At 42.7% G+C, this 22,708-nt stretch overlaps 1 protein-coding gene across 2 annotated transcripts in view; it reads right to left on the bottom strand.

Moving 5' to 3' along the window:
* DOCK1 (dedicator of cytokinesis 1) overlaps window positions 1-22,708 on the bottom strand; it is a 299,358-nt gene that overhangs the window by 95,661 nt on the left and 180,989 nt on the right. For both annotated transcript variants that reach the window (XM_026115844.2, XM_026115845.2), the window contains exon 29: window positions 20,505-20,599. In XM_026115844.2, the coding sequence (XP_025971629.2) occupies window positions 20,505-20,599 (95 nt within the window). The remainder of the gene's footprint in view (window positions 1-20,504; window positions 20,600-22,708) is intronic.

The raw sequence follows: 22,708 nt of genomic DNA, 5'->3' as shown, positions 1-22,708 counted from the left end.
GCAGTTACATGTTTTAACTTGAGAGACGGCTTTCACGTTGCATTTGAAGGGCTCTTCACCCAAACTAAAAACAACAGCCACAAAAGGCAGAACGGAAGGAAAGCGGGGCAAGAAGAAAGATCAGCTCCCCCCAGGTCCTCGGGAAGCAAAGCTGCCGGCTGCAGCCGGGCTGCTCTGCCGCCAGCGAAGCACGCTGCTATCAGCTCGCGTTTCCAAGGAGGGTTTGGATGACAAGAAGTAAACTGAGAGCAAGACTGCCGCTCTTACCGTCCAAGTAGGTCCAGCCTGAGATGGTCTGGAAACACCACCTCGTCCACGTTCAGCTACCACGCCTCGGCTATCGGCAGCCCGTGCTTTTGCTGATGAGCACCTCCACCAGCACGAGCGTGGCCGTTGGGACACAGCAAATGTCCTTTCAGAGAAGAGCTGGGTTACGGACGCGTGGCGCAATCCGAGTCCCGGGACCTCTGCGTTATCCCTGCGGGCGCGTTCGGCACGCCCCTCTCTGATAAACCCAGCCAAAACGGTAAAACAAGCTCTAAAACGGTAAAACAAGCAGAGATTGACTTGGATAAAAGAACTGAGGAAGCTTCACTAGATAACTTTTATTTCGAGTTAATTTTATGTCGTCCGGCTAGAGCAGCTCATTTTTCCCACTGAACGGGCTCTAATAAGCCCTAATGGGTAATAAATCAATTCCCTAGTTTGGGGCGTTAGGAAAGCGCAGTAATACGCTCCGCTAGGCCAGCAGGGTCTATATTACTCTGTTCCACAACAAGCAAGGCATTAAATAGTCTTAAATCATCGGGCCGTCCCTTCTCCAGCGATGTGACCGTTCCCGTGGCTCCGAAATTTCAGAATGAGAAATCTTCCTTTACGGCGAAGCCTGTAGCTGCAAGCAAAGCGATTTCGAAAGCACTTTTGGGGAGCAGAGCAGTTCCTCCCCGCACAAAATCTTGAGCGTTTTTTCTACTCGCGCACCCAAGACGCGGGCTGTGCCACCTCAAACAAAATTATGGTTAATATTCATCTAGTTATTGAAACGGAGCAGAATTTTTCACGTGAAAATGATGTACGATCTGAGCTGTGCTCTTCCCTGCTGGTTATTCGCTTCCTGAACACAGGCAAATTGCTTAATTCCTCTATGAATCAGCTTGAACATCTGTAAGGTCCACAAAGCGCAGACGGGCTTCCCCAGATGCTGCGATTCTTATAAAAATAATTCAAATTAATATTATTTTTGCTACATAAAACTGGCACCATCAATCTCACTTTATGGCAAATAAAGTATCTGTGACGACGGCACCAACAAATGAGCTGAACCAGTTGTTACCACGATTAAGTAACGTTTAATTTACCTAGAATACCCAAATTGTTTGGATAACCAATCTAAAATACGATTTCACCAATTAAAAAATAACCACAGCAGTATAGGTATATGCTTGCATAGGAGAGTAAATTGGGCCGCTTTGCCAGTGAGATTTGTGTTGTAATAATCCTAAAAATATTTTAACTTAACTGTATTCAAGCCAAAAGTATATTAAAATCAAACACTGCAGAGCTAAATACATTCAAAGAGGATTGTGAAGGGAAGATCAAAAGCATACATAACTTATAAAATCACACAAAGTCTAAGAAATACTTTATTATGATAAACTAGATTCAATAACAAATAAGATGCTACCTAAAGGTGGTCACCGACCCGTTTTAGACTAGTATTTATATAACGTGGAACAAAACAGATTCCTGACACATACCAAAAAAAAAAAAAGGAAAAAAAAAAGAAAAGATTTTCTTATCTTTGACTTGCACAAGATTTCTACAAAACCCTTTACCTCTAGTTGCACCGTGCAAGTCCGCAGAGCAGAGCGGAAAGCAGCACCGAGGACCGAGGACGCGGCGGCTCGTGCTGCTCTTCCACCACCTGTGCCCAAAGGCCGGCTGTCTATACAATTTATGCACGTTATTTTGAAGCATATGGCTACCACAGCCCTCAGCACTTTCAGAAATGAACTGCACCGCTTTTAAAACGTGGTCTGCCTTCTCCCGGCACAGAAGGCTTTACTGCTGGCATCCCCTTTCCTGCTCGGTTACAAGTTTTGTGTGCAGCTGTCTCAAAATACCTGAATTTTCACCTTAAACTCGTCACTTTCTTGTATTTGCTGTGAGTCAGGCTCCAGAATGGACTCAACGACTCGGAAATGTGCAAAAAAGCACAAAACCTCCACAAATCCTATGTCCTACTTAAGGGACGCGCTTGGCGTGGCAGAACGCCCAGCACCAAGCACCTTCTCCATGTCCCCACCGGGTTTCACGGCCCTCCTCCAGCGAGACGACCGAGCAGGGGCCCAGCTACGTACACGCATAAATGCAAACAATGCTGCACAGTTTTTGCTTTTTTTAAAAAAAACCCTCTTTCCCTGAGACTTACTGCTACTTTTGAATTCTTTCTCATCAATGCAACCCACAGAAATTTAGCTACAGAAAAAGAAAAATACTGACACTGAGTTACAAACATAAGGAAAAAAAAGCACCTGCAAGCTGAAATTACTCACACCATCTTCCTTACCTATTTGTTAAGTTAGCTTAAAATAAGCATTTAACAAAAGAAAAAAAAAAGCTGAAGCAAGAAATAACGTAGGTTAAGCAATGGCACGAGGCAAAGTGTTTCCCTCTCCGTGCACACTAGGCACTCGCTCCCGGATCAGTCCGTGCCACGGATACCTGCGTGTCAGTGCAGCCAGAGGACGGAGGCCAAAGAAAGAGGCATTTAGGACCTACGGAGACAATTAAGCCCGCAGAGCCCTTCCACAACCTTGTCAACATTTTGCTGGGAAACCTATGAGAGGGCGAGAAAAAATCCCCCCCATCACGAGGCGCAGAGTCATGTATCACGTACAAATCGCCTACGCTCTTTCGAAAACCTGGGCTTTAATTTCCTCTGTCCTCTTAATATATGAACTGCCCGGAACGAGATATAAATAACCAAAACACACAGGCCAGGTATTTTTCCCTTGAATCAGCGAGAGTGAGTTGCACTTTCTGTGACTCCCCGCACAGCCCAGCAGTGCCCAGCTCGGAGGCAGAGCACCAGCCTCTGCCTTCCCGCGGCAGACAGCACCCTCCGCGTCCAGACAATTTACGATTTCATGAAAAAAAGGCGATGTTTAAGGCAGCTGCTTTATAAGTTGAGGCTGGACAAAGCGCTTGCTTATCGCAGTCAAGGAGAGCTGAAGGATATTAGCTTGGGATCTGAGGCACGCTGATCAACCTGCAAAATGCACCAGCAAACAAAAAAAGCCATGGATTTTTAATTACCCCATCATTTGCAGATCAATAAGCTTGCATGTTTTGTTAAGAGGGCGTTCCAAATTTCTGTTTAAATTTTAAGTATGTATAACATATATGTCTATATGTATACATTGAAAACCCTAACAGTCCTTCATTCCAATTAGTTACTAATGTATAGATTAAACGATAGACTGCTAGAGCTGCAGTATCTCTGGATTCCCTCTGGAGCACACGCTGCACCGTCCAAGCCCCGCACGTGCTACGCACCGCCCAGACGGCCGCGAAAGGGCGGCAGGCGTGAGGCACCCGAGCACGCCGGGCTGCTCTGCGCGTCTCCTGGAACTGCTCTGCACGTGCAGCGGTCGTGCCCGGGATTTCCAGGCGTCTGCTCGTCTCAGCCAGAGCTCCCGCTCCAGCGAGGCTCGCGGACATCTGCAAATCTCTGGAGGAAAGGAAAAGAGGGGGGGCAAATTTTTCCCTTTATACTCCAGAGAAATGTGCAAGAGGATTTGAGTTGGGAAATTCAGATGTGTGGTGGTCTCATCTAAGCAGCAAATTAATAATATATGTAAATGGGTACGTTTCCAACTGACAAATTTTACAAAGAAAATACAGTCTGCAAATGAAAGATGAAATCCTTACACTTAACTCTTGTAAGACACTGACACAAGTTTTAGATGGTGTCCAGCATTAGAAAACCCATCTGTTGTCGATGCCACTTCCATTCAAAGGTCCTTCATACTGAATCTTCCAGCTAACGAATCAAATTTACTAAAGCGACAGTAGAGAGCAACACAAGATAAAGCCTCTGCAAGATGCCTTACTCTGTAAGCAGAGGTAGAAGCATGTAAATCTCCCTTTTTATTTCAAAAAAAGTCTCTTGAGGATTGCTAAAGCTCTTGCGAGATTCTGCAGTATTCCCAAAGAAGATCTCTGGCTCTGTAAGATGCCTTTCAGCAGTTACCATCCCAAGCAGGTTATCCACTGTACGGCTAGAATACAATTATTAATAAATAACACCGGGAGGCAGGGGAAAAAAAAGGACTTGGTTCAATATCGCTGCAGTTTCATTCAATAACACAGCTGGGAACTACCTGGTGATAATTCTCCCAGCACATGTCACTCCATCTTTCCAACCCATGCCACCAGGCACCACACGCACCTCTCCCGCTGCCAGACAAGTACGATGGAGAGAGGCGTCTCGCTCTCCCTTGACCTCGCGGACCTCTTCTGCCGCGTGAGAGCCTGCCGAGTCGCGGCAGAGTTCACCTGCTCTCTCGCCTATCTATGCACCGAACACAGCTCAGCCTAACCGGTCTGGACAGCAGAGACGAATGCCTTCCCAGAGCCAACAGCAAGTCACCATCCTGCTTTGCGAGCTGTGGCTCACACCACGAGCAGACCAGCTGGATTCCCTTTAGATAAACGGCCCCAGAAGAAGGGCTCCCAAGGTGCCTTCGGTGCTCCAAACGCTACGGGGCATCCAGAGCTCATGGGCCCAGGCCAGTGCGAGTCCGGAGGAAGCCCCCGAGAAGCCCCCCGCGCAGCCACCGAGTCCTTCTGCTCTACAGACGTGCTCCCACCACGTGAAGTGACCTACAGGCAGGAGCGTGGTCTTCAGCCACAGAACTACAACGATCCATGGATTGCATACATTCACATAAAGTCATCTCCTACTATTTAAATAATATATTTAATTAGCTGAAGTACTTTGAAAAATAGCATGTACAAAAATTCTGTCTCACCGTAAGACTGTGGCAGGTTACTGTTGTACTGCACGTGCTTCCCGTGACACGTCCCCTCGGTCTTTGCGGGCTGTAAACGCAGCGCTTTATAGATCTGTAGAACAACTCTCATGACCGTTCAGTCTTACAGTTCATCTTGCACCTCCTGGTGCTCCTCTGTCTAGAATCCTGCCTAGTTTTTCAATACGAAATATTGCTATTTATCAGGTTTAGGCAGCCTATCACAATCCCCATGTTAAATGAAGGCAACTGTTGTATTTCATCTATCAAGCTTGTACAAGTAGGATTTCTATGTCAGAACAAGAGAACGACTTTAACGAAACCTCAAAAGCAAAAGAGATTAGATATTTTAAGGACAGCATACAAAAGTTCACAAATTTTAAATCAAATCCAGGTGAAGCACAAAACGAAGGAGTCTGTAGTGTCAAGGGAACCACAGAAGGGAATCGCTGCCTCTTCAAATGCAACAGCATTTCTGCCATTGACTTTGGGGGTAAACGTTTCTTCTCTAACATTTAAAACAAACAAATTAACAATTAATATTACAGTTGTCACAAGTTATAAAGAAAATTAATGCAAATGAGTCTAACCAAAGTGAGTCTAATGAGTGACATGCATATTATTTTCCTCGACGCGTATTTCCACAGGGCTCTGCTTTGTGAAGATAACATCCAAAAACCATTCAGCAAAAAACAAACAAAAACCAAAAAAAGAACATTGCATTCTTTCTTTTTTTAAGATGCAATATGGAAGGATTTAGTATAAGTTTCTCACTGGCAACATTCTAGTCGTCTGCCTTTCCTTCAGTGCATTTTTGTCTAAAACTCACTTTGGCTTCGCTATGGATCAAACAGAGACTCTCATAGGATCAAAATCGGGCATGCAGCGTGTATATTCATACAAAACTAGCAACAGTTTTAGTCCATTTGCAAATTTCTTATTAGCAGCTATGAACTTTAATGTTGGAATTTAACATATATTTTATATGCCGGATGAATTAATCACATATGCCAGCATAAATTTTTCATGAATTCTTCATAAATTTCTCATTTCTTGTTGTCAGTTGTCTTTGCAGGAACTAGAATATATGAAGCTGTAAAAACGTCACTCTAATTTAAGACAACTGTCTGCTTGCAGCCATGTTTGACAAGCAGACATGGTATACGCTTATCACCCAATATGCATGTCAAAAGCGTGCAAAGGGCTTTTTATAAATACAGAGAGTTTTAGAAAAACCTCTGCCTAGCTGCTTATCAACTCACACTACAGGTATTGTTCCCTTCCTATACTCATTTTCTTCTTGCCATTCCCTAAGGTTTTACATTTAATCCTTGTTTCCCATTTATAAATTCACCTTCTTTACAGACTGTGTTGGTTCACTTCAGCGCTGAAGGAGAGACTGAGATTTTGACCTTCCTCAGTTCCTCCAGTAAACAGGCGTTTCCTAGAGAAAGCGAGCAAGCTTTTTTCTGAAGACCGCTAGTCATTTTAGGGGCTGGATTAAAGAGGTACCTCTTCCATCTCTAAATGGGAGCAGGAACTTAAACAGGTTTTAAGTTTTTTGTTTATGGTGGGTATTCTCCGCACCCATAGTCTTCTCCTTCCCCTGCTGCAGCAGTGATGCTCCCAGGCCTCTCCTCCCTGCTTCTAAGGAGCTGCGACGCCCGGACCTCAGAGCACAAAGAGAAACAGAAGTTCACCCTGCCTCACTTTTCCCTTCTTCCAAGACACTTCTGTGCTTGGGCTGGATGAAGAAAGCAAATCCTCAGCCTTTAAAAAGAAGCCGTTCTCAAAGAAAAATGTTCTCAAGGAGCAGTCGAACTCCTGTTTCCCTTCTTAGCAATCCGAAGGTATCAGAGCACAGTTATGGTGAAAAAAGAGCCACAGAGGCATATATAGAAGCAACATTTGAAGGAAAGCCAAATTCAGCACACATTTTTTATAACTTCGTTGACTTTAATGGAGTTGCACTTATGTACTCCAGCACTGAATTTGGCAAGGAGCGGAAACACAGTGATCCCTCTCTATACAGCCCTCATCAATCCTCACCTGGAAAAGGACATTCACTTCTTGGCACTGCTGCAGCAGAAAAATTTGAACAAATTGGAAAAGATGCGGAACAATCCTTTAAAAAAATATCCTTAGATGCTTTCAAAAAGCAGTGAAAATTACAGGTTTATGGAGACTAGGAGGATTCTAGGGCTAAGAAGTGATATTCCATGGGACAAAATCCCTTTTTTGAGGGAGGAGATTAGCTAGGTGCCCAAGCAGGCCTCTCCTGTGACCATCTGGTCCTACATCTGGACCAGCCTATTCTGGCTAGCTGGCTACCTGCGTCTGCTGTGGCGAGTGCCAAAAGAGCATGTGGCCAGCATAAAAGTGCTTAATAATGCTGTATACAAAGAGGAAGGTACATCCCACATGTCGTGTTAATCAGGCAGTAAGTAGGGGACATATCTCCAAGAGAGATATTTTTATATTTATATATAAATATTTATATGTTTATATATTTAAAAATTTATATATTTTATATTTATATATTTTTATTTTACATTGATTTTTTTAGAAGGAGGTGCTATACCGCAATGAGAAAAACCTGGAACCGCAATTCATTCCAGAAATGTTTCTCTTTAGTTTTCTGACATTTCACTTTAAAGACATGCATTAGCCATCTTCTCCTAAAACTTATATATTTTTCCAGGTCGCCTGATGAGTAGTTTGGTTGTGCCTTACCTATTGCAGACACGATTGGGCTTACAGAGCAAACCGTAGGCAGGAATACGTTTCGTCATCAGAGCCAAACAGGGAAGGGAACAGAAAAAGTGGTTACTCAACAGCCCAATTACCAGAAGGATAATTTCAGCATGGTAAGAAATGAATAGTATCATAAAGGTCAGTCAGTTTTTAATTTTTCTACTAGTATAGGACCACCTATTCCTCCCACAAAGCTATTCTAAATTAACCATGAGAAGAAGCAAAATTTGTTTGCAGGTGGAACCCGAGGAAAAAGAGAAGAGAAACAGAGGCTGGGGAGGATGGATACAACTGTTCCAGCCTTCCACCTTTCATCGTGTGAGCGCTCCGTCTAACCTACGTGCAATCCATCCTTGCGAAGGAAGAGCGATCCGTCCTCATCGCTATGCAGAACACCATCTGCCAGACTAAATTCCCAGTGTTTTGGAGAACAGGCTTGCCACAGGCTGCAACCTGTGCTCCTGCCCACGTACGAGCAGACCAGCAGAGCTTCCACTGCCCTGTGCCTTCTTCCATAGCCGTCCCTGCAGCTCGATTCCGAGTTTCCTGGCAGCAGCTGAACTCCAAAAAATCACTTTGCAGCATCCCCACGGACTTGCCGAGCGCCCAGGACAGCGGCGAAGGCGAGCACCAGTGCCGGCACCGCAGCAGCGCAGCTCAACGCCGGGCTGATGCCCCGTTTTCGACGGACGGGGCACGTCGCCTGCACGCGCTGCCCTAACGCTACGGGGAAGGTTTGTCTTCTCCTCCCGCGATCCGCAGCATGGCACCAGCCTGACACGCCAGCTGCGGAAAGACAGAGGCCACCTGGGCTGGCACAAAGCCTGCCAATACAGATTAAACTGCCAAAAAAAATAACAAGTCTAATCAGGCGGATGATTTTGTATGGAACCGGCGCTCTGTGTTAGGCAGACGCGGTGTTTTTCACCCCGTGGTAGGAGCTCCAAAACGAACTTTAACAAGTTGTCACGGTGCAGCCGGAGACACCGGGTATAAAACCAGAAGCTGAGGTTTCCGCTTTCTCTAAAGACACCTAAAGGCGTTCTTGTTATTTTACTGGTTCTGCCCCGTTAAAATGACAGTTTTCATCTCTTCTGGAGGTCATCATTCTTCTTCATCATTCCAGCTTCCCTAAGACTTAATATCCCTATGAAAGGCCTCGTTGTCTTTTTGTATGTGGAGGACACTTCTCTCAGAAGCCAAAACGCTACTTAATCGTCAGTCTTTTAAAAAGACAAAAAGCCAGAAAAGGACATTGTCACCAAATTAAAAAACAAATAAAGATTTTGGCACATTTTATCAAAATTATATTAAACTCATAACTGAGCTGGTCACTATTCCCATGAATTATGAAAAATTCATGCATAAAGAGCAAAATGCTATTTTACAATACATAAACTACTGCGGTTTAATCAAGCTGCTCCTCCTACCATGTTCATTTAACATGCCACAAATGCATGGCAGAAAAATCCTGCAGTAAAAACAGAGGGATTTGAAATGATACAGCAAAATGACTAGCAACATCCTCATCTTACTTTTATTCTCGTACAAGTCAGTTCTCCTTCAAACGGAAGGAGAAGGAAATTGGAAGGAGAAGGAAATACAATTGAAGTTGTTATTCCTTTTCCCCTTGGCCAGACAGGAATTTTACAGTGAGGAAAACCTCAAATGAAGGCTATTAAGAGATTTGTTATCCACTGGGGTTAAAATCTATCTATCCGAATTCAAGCAGCAATCACTTAAATGCCATAGTTCAATATAAACCAAATGAACGAGCAAAATGATGCAGTTTGAGTCAAAAAGCCCCTGGTCAGCCCATTCTCGCGGGAAGAAATGTGACGATCTGTCTTTGGCAACGCAACAGACTGCAGGTGCCATGAAATACTGTGTCGTTTGGCTACGTGCAATCAGTGACCATCTAAGTGCGCAGCCACCTGTGACGCTTCCAGATGTCCCTCCTGTCCTTCGTCGTAGACGGACCTGTCCGGGCCAACAGAAAGCAGCTCAAAACCTTGCTCCTTCCATTTGGGCAAAATTTTTCCAGCTTGTTATTTCCGAAGGAAGCTTCGGCTCAGCCCCCAAGCCTGTATAAACTTGATTTACACGTTTTCCCGTTGCCGTTTCCTGGCAAGAGAAATCACGTTAGATGGTGGAAAGGACGGTTCTGTATGCAGTACCACTTCCAAAAGGCATTTCCCAGGCAAAACAAACAGAGCAAAATAACTTCAGTAACCCTGAAACTCTGATAAGCTGATGTGTTCTTTACACCTAGACCTACACAACCAGCCTCGCTGATTTAGTATGTGAAGGATGAAATTCTCCGAGAGCTTGCTGATTTTTCTCGTCCGTAACCGTCTGAGGCATAAAACAGGCTTAATGCCTCCTGACTTCCAGCACCACCGTCGTGCTGAGGGTTTCTTGCATTTCTTGAGTGCTCGTTCTCGAGATGGGCATGCACGGTTTCTACCCCGGTGTCGCAGAAAGGTGATTGCTGGGAAGCAGCCAGAAAGAGCAGCCTGGCACCGTTAAGGATGCTGATCTGGCTATGGAAAGTATATCAACCGGGATCAACAGCCTAAAGTAATTCCTGCAATGTTTATTCGCGCATAAGGAGAGGGACGTGTGCTCAACTACGCTTTCCTTTGTACCATTAAAGCCTTCTTTCGAAAGAAAACCCTGTCTCAGCAGGAAGCGAGTGCAAAGGGTTTTCCTTGATATTGCGGGTGATTTTCCTTCGTAGCTTGGCAAGGGAAGGGTTTCGGAGCTCACTTCCAGCACAGGGTCAACACCCCAACATTCACACTTTTCTCTTTTAAATCAGGCCGGTTATTCAAATTTCTTATTGGAGTCCCTCCAAATACTACTTGGATTTTTACTTGGTTGTTTGGAAGGAGAAAGGAAGGAAATGGGGCATGACTTTCTGAGTTTGGGTTTTTTTAAGCAAACATAAGGAGAAAACTACAGTGCAGAGCAATTGATTTTACAGGAAAAGCAAGCAAAACACTTCCTAAAATAAGACTGATCAGCTAAAAGCCAATCTTCTCTCCCACCCCTATCGCTTTCATTTCCAAGTGTGGAAAATGAAGAAGTCACTGATTCATGGCCAAAGCCAGGGAATTCACAGTCCAGATTCAAAAACCACAGAAATCGTTCTTGCAGAGCAACAGCAGAGAGAAACATGTGAGCCTGAACTTCCATTTTGAATATACAAACAAACATTTTGCTTTACTTCTGAAGATTGAAAGGTTGTTTTTTTTAAAATACTGGAAGAGAAAAAGATTAACAAAACTCTGAGTGTGAACAAGCAGCACATTTATCACCTACTAGATATTTTTAAATGTGTAATAGTAGTATTTCAAATGAAGCTGACATGGAAAAAATAACAATTTTAAGTGAAATTTGCTACACCATCAGTTTTAAAAATAGGTATCACATGACGCTAGCTTTTACTGTTAGTAAAAATTGAGGAGTGCTAACATTCTTTTTGACTTAACACTTCAGCTTCGTTTAATTAGCTGCTTCACGCTCTTGCTTTTATAAGGAACAAGGATCCACACGTTCTTGTTCATGCCATATATTTTGAGCCAAAAAAAACCCAAAAAAGAGACATTTCATATTTTGATATGTGATGCTGACATCACTTCATACCATTGTTTAAATATGCAGAACTTCTTCATTCAGGTAATTCAGCCCGAGTACAGACGGCTTGCCAAGGCACCAGAATTCAAATTCATAAATGGAACAGCATGTTCTGGTGGGATATGCGTCCTGGTGTATCTACTGTGTATATATGTCTGTGTATATATGTCTGTGTATATATTTTATATTATATATATATATAAAAAAGCCATTTGGAATATACTGTATGTCAACTTTCAACATAATACATACCTAAATTTTGATTTTTTTCTATACAGAATAGTTTCAGGTAGTACCTTTTCCCTTCAGGATTCTCCTGACTCCCCAGATTAGCGTCATTAAAGCTAGGGCTAACCACGAGGGCGCTAGCAGGAGCGGTGCAGCACCGGGCCATCTCGGGCACGGCCCCCGCGTCGGCACGCGCGGTCCTTCTGCCGCTCCGCCGAGCCCAAGGACGCTCCACATGGCAAAGTGCTCCGCTGCTCCTGGCAGGCTGCCACCGCCGTGACGGGGACGAAAGGGCTGGACGGTTACGCTGCTGCAACCCCGCTTCCCTCAGAGCCGTGCATCCTTCCAGGGGCAACTGCCTGCCGGCACCGACCCGCCTTCACCTGCTCCCAAGGAGGGCAGGACAAGCGGGACGTTCCTACACCATCTTTGCCCTCACACCACCAAAGGACACCTGGGTAATTTTCTCAGCCTTGATTTTTGCCACATTTATGATTGATGCTTAATCTTTCCCATGAGAGCCTAGGGCATGCCGTATCACAAATATTCCACCTCAAAAGCAATAAAATAGAAAAAAAAACTAAAATAAAATACAAATAATGATTTCATAAACTATGTTAAAGTAACAGAGCGCTTGCAAAGCCAAGCATGCGAAAGGTAGGAAATACTAGAATTAAGGTTAGCCAGGCATGCACTGCGAATAAGTCTTCACCTGCATGAACACAGCTCTTCTCCCTAATATGCTTCACTTGGTGCACAGAGCTAGCTCACCCGCTGACCGGCTCTCCCCAAGTCCTGGTTTTCTCCTACTCCTGTTCCTCACCCAGCTCCCACGCCTTTCCTGCTGCACCCCTTCAAGCCCCGCTCTTGAGACAGAACTGTTTTTTCACAAAACTTCTACAGTGGCCATAACTAGCGTGCTTTCTAATTTTTAGTCTCTTCATTTTCATCACAGCACTTTGAGACGAACAGCTGGAATATCCTTATTTCATCAGTGGAGAAACAAGGTCCAGGAAAAAAGCTTCTATGAAAACTGGCTGCACAAAGATAAGAACAACTATTTTCCAGAGATGTAAAAATTGTATGATATTCTATACCCTCAGATATAATTTAAGAGCAGAATTTTAAAATGCTTCTGTTATTGGGAACAACCCAGTTTTCCACATAGGTAGCTTACATAAGCACCTAATTCACTAGTTTCTAAGGCAGGTCAGAAAAAGATTTCCAGTTCTGAGAACAGTTCTACCTTCTCAAACTATTTTCCCCATTTTGCATTAGAAGAGTTGAGACATTTCTTAAAATGCAAACGGCAGAAAGGAACGGTTTCAGCAGAATAGCCCGTTACCTGCGGCACGCGCTCGCAAGGTGCCAGTTCAGCTCCTGCATCGCTCAGAGGCTCTTCTGTCTGGCCCAAGAAGTAATGGGGAGGTGCAAGCCTCAGAAACATCAACACTTGCACCAGAATATGGGGGAATTCACCTAGAAAATTAGGCGGTTTTGTGCTCCCAGGCCGCCAGCACAAAGACGTAAACTTAGATTTTCCGCACACTTTGTATGAGCCTTCAGCTCTGAACTTGAAGGTGAACTCGACCTCCTCCAAAGGCGAGGGCTTCATCACTTCTTAGCCCAACGAGGAGAAATTTTGCAATGAGTTTCAATGAGAAGTTTTGGTTACAAAAAGCTGCTGATTTTAATAAAAACAGCATTAACAGAAAAGTGCAGTCAAGCTTTCCTACCCCCAGCCTATCCATGTAGCACCACTGCTAACTCACTGCACGAGGACTTCTGGAGTTGGGCACCAGTCCTAGAGGCAATTTCCAGTTGGCTCCTGCAACCCCCAAACTGGAGCGCTTCCCAGTCTAACCTTGCCACTTTAAACTAAGGTAGCACCCTGCTCTCAGGCACTGCACACCCGCTCTGCTGCAAAAGCTGCAACCTCTGCAAGGGGATGGTGGAACAGCTAATGACCAGCCAAGATCATGGCAAGCGGGACTTCTTCTCCCCGGATTATTATTTGGAATATCTACGTGCCAGGGTTAGCGTCACGTGACATCTAACTGCTAAGGGTTTCTATTACTTATGACACAATAACAGCACAAATCAGATGTCAGCACAAACAGCACAAAGCCAGGACAAATGAGTAGACAGAACAAAATATTAATATCCTCCACTCAGTGGATATAGCATACTCTTTTTGAACTGGACCATTTGATAACCAAAATAGCATCATACAAATCAAACTGATAAATACTTTGCTTAGTATAATACACTCATGAGCACAATTATCAGGAAGTATTTTAATGCCAACCCAAGTTTAAATTCTGGGAGAGAAAACAACACCTAAATCATTCTTTTCCATTTGAATTTAATTTTGCAATGCTTCTTCAGATCTTGATTACTTTTTTTACTAGTGAGCTGTCAGGATGCATAACCTAATAACCTCTTGTAGCCTCTTTTCAACACAGCATACTAAGAAGGGTGTTTGTACCATTGTATATATGCAAGCTGGGAAAAAGTGTAAGTGTCCAAAATAATTAGCTTGGTTTTATTAGTTTCTCCTCTAAAAACAAAACAAAACACACATCCACAACAGACTTTGGATGATGATTCCAGAAACCGATGAAGAAAAAAATAACTCATTGGTGATGTAATCTTGCTTTTGCTCATTTTAACTGTTGAGCAAAGGTGCGACTTTCAGCCAATTGCATATAATTAGTATGTCCTATTTTTCTTTTAAATAATCACTTTTCTGAGCTGCTCATGAGCATTACAGACTGCGAGGTGCCTCGCAATTGCTCATCACCAGTTTGCACAGTGAATATTTGAGTTGCTAAAACATATGAAGGAAGATGACCAGCAGGGCAGCCTTTTGGTCTAGTAGCCACCCAGCAGTGAAGCCATATGAAATAAGTAAAAACCACGACAATAGCATGGGAAGCCCACCATGTTACTCTAACTTCATAAATCTCTTTACACTTCTCATGCTTTGTAAGATACATGCAGGACTCAAAATGTCTTGGAGGGATTAAACCTTCCACCAGTCTTAAAAGAGGATAACCAGCTAATGAACGGGAATCTCTTCGGCTCCAAACCTTAATACCACCTTGTTACTAAAAACTTTGCAAGGAGCAAAAAATAACAAGGCCTTGAAAGAGATTTTTTTTTAGTATGTATTTTAAATTTAGCTCACACTACCTTCCCCCCCACTTTACATACGAAACTTTGATTCAAGAACATTGGCAGTTTGGACCCTTTTGTCCACAAGCTTTTTTCGCCCCAACAGGAAGAGATGTCCCCCAACTACCAGTCTTAAAAATTCTGTTCTTTAATTAATATTCATAAAATACCTTAGAAATGGTTTCAGAAGGCACTAACTACTAGCGAACAATGAATGTAGGCATATTAGTCTAATTCTCCCTACTGATATTTTTGAAGCAACTACCAAATAAAAATGATTCTTTTCCCAGAAAAATTAAAAGCACGGTCTCCCTCTTGCTTTAGGATGAACTACAACAGCTACAGCCTTCACCAATAATGTAGAGACGGCATGGTGCGGAGATCTGCGTTCCCAGGAGCAGAACGAAACCCATCCAGACCTCAGGGACACAAAAATAGGTTTGTCAGGGGAAGGATAATAATAAAACACAGAAGGAAAAGGAATCACAGTGGATGCACAAAACAGCAACGCAGCCCACCTTTCTGCAAGACGCCTTTCTGAAGGAACAAACACCTGTCTCCAAACATATGAAATCCTTAATTTAGAATACACATGGATTAAATTGGTAGCTATTTTAATGCGTGCAATTATCACTGCACCTCGAGGCCCCAGAAGCAGTAAATCATGAAACAAAGTAGATGATGGGGGCGGCACTCGGAAAAGTAACAGTTGTCTCTTGGGGGGAGTTGGGCAGAGTTTAGGCACTTTGCCCGTCCATCCGCAACGCCGGCCCGTCTGGCTCCACCAGCGCGAGAGGCTGCTGGAAGTGGCCACGGAGAACAGAAACGTGTGAGCAAAACACATCCATCACATCTAGCAGACTGCCAAAAAAACAACTGTTCCTACATTCTCTTAGATTATCAATGTGATACCAATGTTAGGTACGACACCTCCAAATGACCCGCGCTACGGAGGATGTTTTGTGTCCTCTCACTGTGGGAACCCATCAGCTGAGAAGAGCACCTTCTTGAAGGAACCTCAGCCTTGTGAGCGAGACGAAAATTGTGCGGGTTTCAAATATAGCCAATATAGTACAGTCAATTCCCTTCCAAGTCCGGTTTATTTGACAGGCACGATACTAAACCAAAAGTCCTGCACGGCCTTTACTGAAAAGGTCAATACATTATGCAACCAGCTTTTACACACAACAGCAATTCCCCTCCGTGTACAGCAACGCAGACCCGCAGGTATCTTCATGTCATGTATCAACGTGCACTTGCCTGTTTTATTCAAAAGTGAAGGCAGAAGTTTTGGGTACAAAAGTTAATTTTGAAAACTGAACCCTAGGAAACTTGCATGCTTTGAAAATTTTATCCTTACTCTATACATCGTAAATAGTTTCTTCGGTACAGAGAAATTCTTGAAACTAAAGAAGAACAGAACTGCTCACATCTGAAGTCTTTGCTCGTTCCACTCCTAAATAAAATCACTTTGTTTTTCTCAAGTTACATGTCCAGGCTCTTTTTTTTTTTTGCGTTTTTCTATACTTGTCCTCCCTTTGGACTGTTCTCTCCTGTTCTGAAAACCGCTTATCCCTCCATCAATAGTTTGGGACCGAAATGTTTTTTACGGTTGTATTAAAAGATCTGGAAAACCGAGCCAAAAGGGACCGTAGAGATTCCTCACCAGACAGCTTCGAATAGGAGCTGCTGCACTTCCACCAAATTTGCCACAACTAAACTGGTCAATTATGAACTATGACGAGCTTAGCTTGATTCATTCGTTAAAAACTACGAGTGCGTGTGTTTGCACATATAGAATATAGCAGATTAAGGCAACGTAGCAAAAATGTAATGATTTTAAAAGCACATTTATTTTCGCTTTGGGTTATATGTCAGAATAAGTCTCAAGCAAGTTAAGCGCGTACTACTTCTTCAGCTTTCCAGTTAAGCCACAACCATCTCAGGGTCTTCCCCATCCATAGTCACTACAAGCTGACGTGACTTCTGGGAGCAGACGGCACATTTGACAGGTACTGCTATGGCAACCGCGCAGCAGCACAGCCCGCGTTTCCCCGAAAGCTCCCAGAACAAGCGCGTACCATCCATCCCGGCAAGAGGAGGGAAGCTCAGGAGCCATGCCGTCCTCAGGAGAAGCGGCAACGGTCTCCAGACAGCCTCACCGGCGCAACACGCGTTTCCTCCGGAAAACGAACGCAGGCCCAAGACACCTCACTCTCGCTGGGAAGCATCTCGCCCCTCTCTTTCCCCGCACAGAGACTTCCAGCAGAGAAATAACACAGGTATCGTGTGTAAACGTGGATATGAGTTGCAAGAAACAGGATAGAAAACATCAAATCCTTTTTTCAGAGGCAACCAACCATTGGAACGGCTGCGGGTGAAAGTACGAATTACAAATTAAAACACCATAGGGTCTGCAAAAAGAATTGACATCTCTCCTCAAACGCAAAGACTGAAACCAGTGTTTCACTGATCTTAATTTACACAAGTATAAAGCAGTTCAGTTGGTGTTTTGTCTTATTTAAGACGAAACTAATTTCAGGCTGTCTGCTTGTGACAGAAGGTAACAATTCCTAAAACAGCCTCCTGGTTTAGAAGAAGAAGTAGTAAACTCCACAAAATCCCTGGCAACTCTTCAGCAAATGAACTTTTAAAAACTACTTTTATAGTTTAAAAAAAAAAAGCAACTATTTGAGTTCCTTTTTTGTAAGGGATCACTGGAATGAAGAATCTGTCCCCAAAGTCCTAGTTCGTCTTCTGAAACACAAGAAAACCCTCTAACACTTTACAACTGTTCAACATAACAGTCGAACTTTATCACAGGGAACTCGGCGACGGAAATAGCGTGGGGGCTGAAGATCAGGCCTAAATTGCATTCTCAAGTGTGTGCTAGATAGCCATAAAGCAATCATCACAGGAGCTGTCACCACGGCCCATAAAACACTTCCTTCCCACCCAGTGATAGGCTTCACTTCCATAGACATAACTCTTCCTGAAATATGAAAGCATATAAACCCCACAGTAAACGTAATTTACTGCCCAAGTATCCTAAACGGAATTATTAGCAATTTCCAATGGTAATACTGAAAACTGCAAGAAGGATTTTCTTTTGAAGTTACCTTAGCTCATCTTTATTTTCAGGCATTGTAATCGTGAATGCAGCTAGGAACCACCTGCTAACAGTTTACCACGTTTAAAATACTGTCGGGAAAGAAAACCAAGAGGTGGAAAGCCAGGTGAAGTTAACCGAGACGTAAGTGTGGCTCAGGGCACCGCGGAGGAGGAGTGCGGAGAGCCGGACAGCCACCAAAGCACCACGGAGGTGGATGCACCAGGGAGAAGGGGGAAGGTGCAGGAGTATTAAGTGACACACATCCAAGAGCAAAAAAGTAACCATAATTTCATTGAATATGAAGGGATTTGTGTTCATTTGGGCAGGATATGTGGCAACACAGCACACTTACCTGTATCATTTAATCAAATGCACGCTGAGCATGCATGCTTACTAGTAAAGTAAGGTTGAAAGCTCAAACTACCACATATATCCCAATCAGTGAAACGGATGAACTCACAGTCTGCATATAGCTAAAAATCAGTTCACTTAAAAAAAATTTGCTCATACTTTTCCTCTCACAACAATACTCAAATCTGCAGAAATAAATATTATGCAAGAGTGACATAAAATGGCATACTCGGATATTTCTATGGAGATGAGACGCTACTTTTAGCAGATGGAACTTGTTCTTAAATATTTGCTAGTTTCCTTTAATGAAAGCTAAGGGGCTGAAAACAAATGGCCTAGAAAGACAAAAAATATTTTAAAATGTTGTCTTCTGTTTTTGGAAACCACATTAACTTTGACAGGAAAAAATAAAAACACTCTAATGAATTCAGAAGCTTTTACAAACAGGAGCAAGTATAATGAAAATTAACTTGTAAATTAGAGATGAACAAGTCTCTTTAGCATTTCCTTGGATATTCATCAACAACAGAAAGACCTGAAAAACACTGCTGTTTTCAGCTTTAAATACTACCCAAATAACCCAAGGGTACTGAAGCTATTCAGCAGGAGTCAAAGGGTTTAGCAATATATCCCGTTTATATATCCCGTTTCTGTTCTTTGCAGCACTCAACTGTTCAGCCCGGGAGAAAGATACAGCAATACTTTTTAAGGAGCAGAAAATCAAAACTCATATCCTAACAGGACCTCTACATCGCATTTCGTAATACTCCAAATCTGCAGAATGAGAAAACGCATAAGAACCACCCTTTGTGTTTAAAGGGGGAGAAAAAAAGAAGGAAAAAAGAGGAGCGGGAGGGGAAGTCACCTTCTACACTTTTGCTCTGATGTGTCTAGTGCCACAGTTAGAAAGCAATCAAGGTCAAAACCCCACTGAAATGAACACTGAGAAGGTCATACGAAGAATACCCATCTTCAACAGATTTGGGGAAAGAACCGCTGTACGATCCTTCGCACCACAGTCGTTGCTGTGTGACTGGCTAATTGAGGTTAATAGTGTCCAAACGGAGATCTTGCCACTCACATTTCAACCTTCTAAAAGATTCAGCAAAGTACAGAAGCGTTCTCCTTCAGAAAGGATGCCAGATAACAGACGCTGTGAGGGTTTCCAGAGCATCTGCAACAAACTCTCAAGGTGTCTGGAATTCTTGAACAAGAGCCACTTTCAAAATTTTAAAAAAGAAACCCTACAGGCTTTGCATCTTCCTCATCAGCTAAGCTCAAAGGGCTTTTTATTTAAAACAGCAGGTGCTTTTCAAGCTATAGCCACATGGAAGCGAGCATCCACAACCAATGGGTATAATTCAAGGATGGCTGAATCTAACTCATTATTTATAAAGAATGGATTTTATTAGACAGCCAGGACAACTTCAGAAGTCAAGATTCAAGTTACAGTGGATTTTATAATAAAAGTAGGAACTGTAATACCGGATTTTATATAGGTAAACACTGACAACTTTATAGCCATGGTAGCTAGCAGTAAGCACATAAGAGATTTCTCCAGGCAACTAGTAAATAGAGTGTTTTTCCCTTACACGTTCATCATAGTACACATAAATGTGCCTGACAAATTTAATAAATGTCACAAACAAAATATTACACAAAGTCATGTTAAATAACAACAATGCTGCAATTATCAAGCAAAAAAACAGGGATTAGAAATATGCACAGCCTGTCACTTCATTATCAGGCTGATGGCATCTGGTTTTAAAATGCATGCCCTTTCAAGTCCTTCCTGTTACCATCACTGAAATCATACGTAGAACTCAACATAAGCATATGACAGCCACTAGTTTCTAAGGTCATGTAGAAACCACCTCAGTTATCCTGAAAGAAATATATTCATTATTATAATATATGTATAGAGCTCTGCTGCATCTGCAGTTGAAAACCAAAATTTTGGTTTTCTGAATGACGCCACCCCTAATTTGTGGTGTGCTCAAAGAGCCCCAAAACAGTCCCCTAAAACACTCCACCGCAATCTCCAAAGCCAAGTTTTAAATATTTGCATCACAGAAGAAGAAGAAGAAGAAAAAAAAAAGCCCTAGCTGCCGCATTGTGTTTTACTGTTTCTAAGCAACACTGTTGTTTCAGATCAAACGTGAAACAGCCATCTCAGTGAGCTTCAGTGCTTTTTCCTCTGTACTTACTTATTCTGCATCATGTTCATTATAACCCAGTCGAAGGGATAGACATTCTTCCCGATGAGATTCTTGAACATGATGAATGTTTCCATCAGAAAATCCTAAAATAAGAGAAAATATTTGAATCTATTATTCTGCTTGATAAAAAGACATTATTCATATATAACATATATAAATCCAACCAACTCATATTTGTATACAATGTATAGAAATTCCACAATTACTCTATTTAAACTTTTCAAAAATAGTAATAATAGCAATCCTACACTGTAAACAACCCACTGTATTAACTCAGAAACAACAGTGGATTACCAGTCTGTCAAAGAAGCCTTGCTGAAAAACCTTAATTTAAGAACCACAGGACTACGGACCAAGTCTCACAGGCCCTTTTGTGCATACAGTCTACTGCAGTATACATATAACAATACATGTCGAGCATGGTCAGACCTTTTGAAGGTAAAAAGTTTTTAAAACCACCCTGGTACATGAAAGAAAGAGTAAAAGGATAAAGTGTTAACTTAATCTTGCAGTTGCACCAAAAACAGGCACCGTGGGCAGTTGGTGAGTGTTCCCGTCTCATCAATGTCCTCCCCAAGACTTCCATTCTCTGAAATTAGATTACGTATTTTTCTAAAGATATGCTCTAGCTCTAAAACGCATGTGGGGAAGTCTCGTGGCCCACGGTATACAGGACCTCGGTGAGACGATAAGAACGGTTCTCCGCTGGCCACCGTGAGTCTACGAGAGACTTTCTCCCCAAGGGGGGAAGCAGTAATTGCTTCTGCAAGTGAAAACCTGACCCAGAACAAAGATAATTTAGTAGCTTAAACCAATTTATTTCTGCATAGATATAAACAAACATCACTTTAGACCAGAAACCTCATGTACTTTACAATGTAAATCATCTTGTACAATTTGGGAATCTATAATTACTATCTAACTTTTTAAGTAATATCAAATGCTCAGAAAAAAACAGACCCAGAAAAAATGTATTGCAAAAAGTCCTTGATCCACTGCACATAGGAATAAAAACTTTTATTCTTGTCCAAGGTTAGAATACTTTTCTTCTGCTATAGCTTTTCAGTAACGGTATTTATATCCTCTATCTTTAAAATGTCAAATTTCTATTAAAAAACCCACAAAATTATACATTCACTGGATTTTTAACTAAGGCTGTTTTTTACATAATCTTTTCAACGAAAAACAAATACGAAGTTACTGCTCTCATAAGTATTTCTTCATACATGAGAGCCAGCATCTTGGCTGGATTTTCTCTCTCGATTCATTATTCTTTTAAAATGTGCTTCCTGGCTCCTAAATTGGTGTGAATGAGGGAGCTGCACAGATCTTGAGGACACAATATAGAGATCCCGAAGAAATGCCTATTTCCAGGACATTTGGCTTTCCCTTGGTAATGCCATAAATGTTGCTTTCAGCCCCCGTCTCCACGGACGAGGAGAGCCCGAAGCCGGCACCGGAGAGGCTGGGAGAGGTGGGAGCTGAGCGCAAGGACGCCTGGCATCGGACGTCTAACGCAGCCACTGCGGAAAAACACCCTTCACTTCTGTAATCTGCCGGTTCATCTGTCGGTGCAGTCGCAACAGAGCCAGAGAGGTCCAACAGAGCATCAGCAGCCACAAAAGATACGTTTTTAATGTTAGTAAATTCTCTCCTGCGTTCTTTAACCAAAATCACAGCATAACATCAGAAAAGCTGTTTTGACATCAAAAAGATTGAGAAAAAGTCAGAACTTCTAGTGGTTAATGAGATGTTACCGTTGCATAAGGCAAAATTCACTCTAGACACATCCTTCACTTAGCTCAGGAAAACATATTTTCACTTAAGAGATCACGCTGCATACTCTACTGTTAATTTCCACATATTTTGTGGAACTCTTCTGAAAGAGTTACAGAATTTTAAAAATCGCGTTGCATATTTTGCTGACCGGGCACTGCACAGTATTTCTGTCATCCGACTACCCGCTCTTTCTGCTGCATGCACTTGCTCACCGATCCTGCTTCAGAGCTCAATAACCAAGGCTTCAGTGGAAGCGGTCCTGTGCAAAGGGTCATTGCACATCCAAGAGGGCAGATTTGAGCTCTCACAGGTTATTTTTCTTAATATTTTATGAATACAGACGTATGTTTTCCTGGTCTCCTGTAATAAATTCTACTCTATACTTTATTTGTTGTGTCACAGGCTTGAGCTGT

The sequence above is a fragment of the Dromaius novaehollandiae genome, chromosome 6 (genome assembly GCF_036370855.1).
Source record: "Dromaius novaehollandiae isolate bDroNov1 chromosome 6, bDroNov1.hap1, whole genome shotgun sequence".
Lineage (NCBI taxonomy): Eukaryota > Metazoa > Chordata > Aves > Casuariiformes > Dromaiidae > Dromaius > Dromaius novaehollandiae.
Note: the sequence above shows the minus strand (reverse complement) of the source record. Positions and strands in the feature narration are given on the sequence as shown.